This window comes from Helianthus annuus, chromosome 14 (assembly GCF_002127325.2).
Source record: "Helianthus annuus cultivar XRQ/B chromosome 14, HanXRQr2.0-SUNRISE, whole genome shotgun sequence".
Taxonomy (NCBI): domain Eukaryota; kingdom Viridiplantae; phylum Streptophyta; class Magnoliopsida; order Asterales; family Asteraceae; genus Helianthus; species Helianthus annuus.
Genome location: NC_035446.2, coordinates 6,126,089 through 6,132,088, shown reverse-complemented (window position 1 = coordinate 6,132,088; position 6,000 = coordinate 6,126,089). Strand labels below are relative to the sequence as shown.

Here is a 6,000-nt window from a genome sequence, read left to right as displayed (position 1 = left end):
TTCACAAACCGCCATGTCACCTTGCTCCCCCGCCCCACGCCCGGCTTGAAACCCAAGCCCCAAGGGGCCACGCCCCAACCCAAGCCCACCCGGGGTGGTGCCTTGGGCGTTTTCCCCCAACCCACGCCCCAACCCAAGGCCCATACCCCATGGCCTAAGGCGCAATTGCCTCGCCTTTCTAGGAAATTGGGCCTAGTCGCAAGAGGCGATGACTTTTAACGACTATAATAATTATAGATGTATAAATAATTAATAAATAACAAACCAAGCTTGAGCTTTAGAAATAGAGCTGAAAACAAGTCGAGCTCAGCCTCTCCTAAGTTAAACGAGCCCGTTACACCCTAGTAAAGAATCAAACTAGGTTCTAGGTCGGAACATATCGGGTCAGGCTGCCCCACTAACAGTTTTTTTGTCCAATTTATTAACTTTTAATCAACGTATTAAATCATGATTACATAAACAAAATGATCTAATTTTCATCTCACCTGTTTGTACCAAAAAAAAATCAGCCCACAAAAGGACCAGCCCTTGTATCTCATGCAATATGTTGTGCAAGACTGAGAATCTTGACATGCTTTTTCTTCCTCAGCTCATGTGGGACCGGGCCAAAGACTCTAGTTCCGATCGGTTCGCCTTGCTTGTTGACCAGCACAACGGCATTATCATCAAATTTGACTTCACTCCCATCAGACCGGCCCTTCTGCATGGCGGCACGGACCACTACCCCGTACACCACCTGTCCTTTCTTTACTTTTCCCCCAGGTTGTGCCTCTTTTACCGATGCAACTATCGTGTCCCCTAATCGGGCCCCTTTCTTTCCCTTCAAAGCTTGTATGCACATCACTCGTTTTGCCCCGGAGTTGTCCACCACTTTGAGATTAGTTCTCATTTGTATGAAAGTCCTTATTTGCTGTAAAAGTTGCATGTATCAAAGATATGTTTCACATTACATTATCGTAGATAAAAAGGACCAGTGAGTCAGTGACCGACCATACGAGCAGGTCAACCCAGTAACAAAGGCCAACAGATTGGGACCCACAAAAAATTTTAAGTACACGGATGATCCCTGTGATTAACCAAAAAATTTTGTTTGGGTCCCTAACTTCCCAAAACTACACAAATGGTCCCTGTGATTTGTACTTTGTAACGCATTTAGTACTCAACTTTTGCCAAATATACATGGATGGTCCCTACTCCCTGTGGTTTGCACTTTGTAACGCATTTAGTCACTAAAAGTTGGGGACTAAATGCATTACAAACTGCAAACCATAAGGACCATCCGTGTACTTTTGGAAAGCTAGGGACTAAATCCAAAATTTTGGTTAACCACAGCGACCATCTGTGTCCACAGGGACCATCCGGGTAAAAGGGGTTGCAAAATGTATATTATTTAATTAAAAACATTTTTTGAAGAAAAATTGATTTAAGTGGTTTTATGCATACAAGCATACCCTTTGGTGGCTTTTAACCTATTTGACCCGTTCAAATCATTGAAAGTGTTACCTTCTTTGTTAGATTTCTTTACATTGCCTCTCAGAGACCTGACTTAACCCGTTCATAAAGAAATGGGTCAAGAATGTTACGTTTAAATTGAAAAATTGGAACAAACCTGAGCCAAGAAACTATTACAAGTGGTCTCTTGTGGTGATCTTAGGATTCCTGAGTAGGAACCATTGAGGCCTCGCAGTAGTGAACGTCCAGCTGGTTTGGTTTATTTCATGCATAAAATTGGACAAGAAAATAAGTTAATGCAAAGCTTATCAAACAATTTATGAACATAAAGAGACTATAAAAAGTAAACCAAGCTTATAAATGAAAATAGAAACAGCATGTATGATGTATTAAAGTAGGAGGTAAGTTACGAACGCAACTACTTGTTACTGAGGCTACAAGTATAATTAGAAACCCTTAATGAGTTACAGACGAATGTTAGGATTCAACGGTTCTACCTTTGGCAAAAATATTCAAGAAGTCAAAGGGAATAAGTAACACTTTTCAATAACGGGTTAATATGGTTCGGTTATGGTTATATGTGTTGGGAATAATCTTGATCGGGTCAACGGTACGGGTCAAATAATTAGAATTGGTCAGCAGGGTTTTTATTTTGTTAGAATTATTAAACTTTATTATGTTTTATATGTATTTAATCGAATTTATAAGTAGGTAAGATATGTATGATATGCACTCGAATTGTAGATGATAAGCTTATGTATTTACCGGTGTGATAAGCGGGTGAATAATTCAAATAACTGCCGGAGGCAGTTACCCGCCAAAATTCAACCGCCAAAACATTATGTATTTATTCATGATTGCCGGCAACATTGTCGGATATCAAGACATTCAACTTCTGTTAGAATTGTCCAGTATCCTTTCAATATTCATTATCTTTCATTCATTATTTGCACCATGGAAATCCAATTCAGATCACTCTCAAACATGAACCCAACCACACCTCATGTTTCCGCTGCAAATATGACTTCTGATCCCCAACATATTTTAAGTCACATGTTTCTAATGTTTGTAGTGTTTAATTGGGTCGTGGGTCCAATTGTTTAGTTGAGTTAAGTCGTGGGTTAGTGGGCTTAGCTGGATTTGTTCACGTACATCACGTCGCAAGAGTCTATTTAAGTTAGGGTTTGAGTATGAATGTAAGCAATCAATTTCAGCAGTAAAAGTTTGCTTCTTAAATCTATTTCATTCACTAAACAACACTTTGATCTGAAGGGTTGAACCAACAATATGTGTATAAATAACCGAACCGTCAATAAAACGAACATTTATATTTTTTTTATAGAGTAAACTGCCATTTTGGTCCCTGAGGTTTGGTCACTTTTGCCACTTTAGTCCAAAACTCAAACCTTTTGCAACTGGGTCCCTGTGGTTTCAGTTTTATTGCCATTTTGGTCCAAAAATGAAATCAGGTCATATTTGTCTTATAAAATCCTGCAATTTTGTCATTTTCCTCATGGGCAAATCAGGTCATATTTGTCTTATAAAATATGGTATTTATTTATAAAAAAGAAATGATCATTTTGCCCCTGCGGAAAAGGACAAAATAGCAGGATTTTATAAGACAAATATGACCTGATTTCAATTTTGGACCAAAATGGCAATAAAACAGAAACCACAGGACCCAGATGCAAAAAGTTTGAGTTTTGGACTAAAGTGGCAAAAGTGACCAAACCACAGGGACCAAAATGGCAGTTTACTCTTTTTTATAAATAATATATTATATGTCAGAAATGTTTCGTTACAATTCTTTTAAATTAAACTACAACTTCATGTAATACGACTAATTAACATCAATATACAATGAGGAAGGTATCTAACTTAAAGAAGAATATCAGAGTAACTGTCTCAATGTCTCATTCAGAAAAGGATTACATGAATGCTACTGGAAATATTTGTTTATACTACTAAGAGCAACCAAGTCTTAAAGTGCATACCATGAAGGAGATTAGAAGCAGAATTTGTTGCCATCTTGAGCTCCAAACAACTCTCTTCTAGCACCTGCAAACATCAGATCAACTTTAGCATTATTCCTATTCTATACCACCCAGGAAAAGAGTGTAATGTAAATTTTTGTTAATGCACTTCTTAAGTAATGCTACAATTTTGTTAGATCAAATATTGCCCCACCAGATCACCAATAGAGACCAATTCGAGATGATCAAAGTCTCAAGTGATACACCTATTGAGTGGGTTAGGCTCCAAAGAACATAGATCAAGAAGACTAGATACTTTGCAACAATTATTTAAAGGCAAACATGACTATTTAAACATACAAAAGGTAAAACGACGCCCTGCTTGCGGTATGCGCATATAATGTATATATGTGTGGGCCATCGGGGGGCAAAAGTGAAAGTGCACTAATTTTAACGTTATTTTACTAATTTCGTGAAAATAACGTTAAAAGCTGAGGTCGGTTAATCAGGCATCATGTGGTGGCCGGTGGCGTTGATAGCTGAAAGACAAAAGGGCACATGCACTAATCGGTCTTTGTCCCGATTGCTGAGTGTTATGTGCCTTATGTCCAAGGCTTGATGCAAAACTACTATCGAGTCGGGGCCTCGGAGGTCTCACTGGAAGCAGCCCCTCTATTCCTACGGGGTAGAGGTAAGGCCGTAAGGTTGTCTACACCTTACCCTCCTCAGACCCTACCTTTGCTTTGCTATTGGTGGGATTTACTGAGTATGATGATGCTGATGATGAAAAGGTAAAATGAAATGCAAGTTACATGAAATTATGGAAGTAAAACATGGATAACCACTACTACAAAATGCATGCAAAAAATAAGGAAGTGGGTAACATGGAGTTGTTTTAATAAAAAACAATGAGTTGGTTAGCAAGTGGGTCATTTGGTGGAGCATGGATCGGACCGTATCAATTGGCGTTACAAATTTTAACCTTCAAGGGGTGGTGCAATGATAAGCACCCGATTCCCCTCTAGCAGATGTCTCAGGTTCAAATCTTGCTTCCACTAGGTTCCTGATACGGGTCACCTACCCTAAACCCACCTCTGGCCCAAGCAACCCGACCCAGACCCAAATTACTAGCATCACATGCCCACGTTTACATGTTCGGTAGTTAATTCTCATGCATTTTAGGATAAGCCAATCATTTCACGTTTCCATGTTTATACATTATCCCATGTTTACTACAGTTAGTTTTCCATTTTTCTTGTATTTAAGAATGGTTTGAGTTTAATGAAAGAAGGTAGAAAATTGTTGAATGAAACTTTAGTTTTATGTCTCTCTTCTTCTCTTATGTTCTTGGGAGTTTGTAGGTTTTCTCCGTAAACCTATCAGTTCCCATCATAACCTCTTGAAGACCATCTACCCGGCACAAGGTACGAGTCACCTGATCCCATTGTTTAGCCCTTTTTTAGCGGTCCTGTGAGTTTTCCAACAACGGGTTATCATAGTTACCAAAAAAAAGTTTTGACCAAAAAGTTCAATATACTCATGTGTTCACTGAGGCGTAATATCAAACACCTAATGTGCACAAAATAATGGTGGGTATTCTACTATTCCTTTTCTATACTCGCCCTCTCACTTGTCTTCTTCATTGAGACATTACATCAAACACCTAATGTGCACAAAATAATGGTGGTGGGTATTCTGTTTTTACACTCATCCTCTCACCTGTGACTTCACTGAGACATTACAACAAACACCTAATGTGCATAACACAATTCGAAATAATCGAAGCATCAGATTTAACATAGTAGCAAAAATGAATTCCAAATCGAAATTAGCAACTATGTAGACGTGAAAAATAAACAATACAAAGGGAAAGAAAAAGAGAAATAAACCGTCGATAAATTTAAGAGTTCTGTATCTATAGTCGCCGATCGTCTGCTACTTCTGCCGCTGCCGAAATCGGTGGAAATTTAGGGATGGAAGACTGTAAAGGAGGGGTATTTTCGGAAAAAGAAAAACAAGTATTACATTTTAGTCCAATGTTGTTTGTCCAGTTAGTTATGTAACTTCGGTCTAAAAAAACATGAGTTAACTGTTATTTTTGTCTCCGTTGTTTGTCTAATTATTCGATTCAACTATAGTTTTTTTGGACGGAATTGACATGTTTCAAGAAGTTAGGGATGATACAGTAAAAATTTTAAATTTGACCTGGACTGAAATAATTGAACAAACCAAAACGAAATTGGCAGTTAACTCATATTTAATATAGGAGATCTATGGTAGAATGATAGGCAATAAGTTATGCCACAATCCTTTTGAATAGCAAACCAATCCTATCGAAAACAAAATTTTGCTTCCTCAACGTCCAGAAATTGTTGTGCATCACTCTATGCACTATGTCCTGGAAACTATTAGACGGTTTATAAATATTAGATGGTATTTAATATTAATCATTGTATAGGGTATTGAATTGTAATATCAAACTCTATATATAGAGATTATTATTGTATTCATTATTCAATTCAATATTACAGAATTACTTTGTTCTAACTTGGTATCACAGCCAGTTTTTACCAAA

At 37.8% G+C, this 6,000-nt stretch overlaps 1 protein-coding gene across 1 annotated transcript; it reads right to left on the bottom strand.

Annotated features, from left to right (window-relative positions):
- Window positions 1-276: 276 nt before the first annotated feature.
- Window positions 277-5,469, bottom strand: LOC110908003 (50S ribosomal protein HLP, mitochondrial). The gene is made up of 4 exons (XM_022152907.2): window positions 5,315-5,469; window positions 3,447-3,510; window positions 1,610-1,701; window positions 277-910 (listed from the first exon to the last, which is right to left on the bottom strand). The coding sequence occupies exons 2-4, from the start codon at window positions 3,478-3,480 to the stop codon at window positions 536-538; spliced, it is 501 nt and encodes a 166-aa protein (XP_022008599.1). The 5' UTR covers window positions 3,481-3,510; window positions 5,315-5,469; the 3' UTR covers window positions 277-535.
- Window positions 5,470-6,000: the final 531 nt, after the last annotated feature.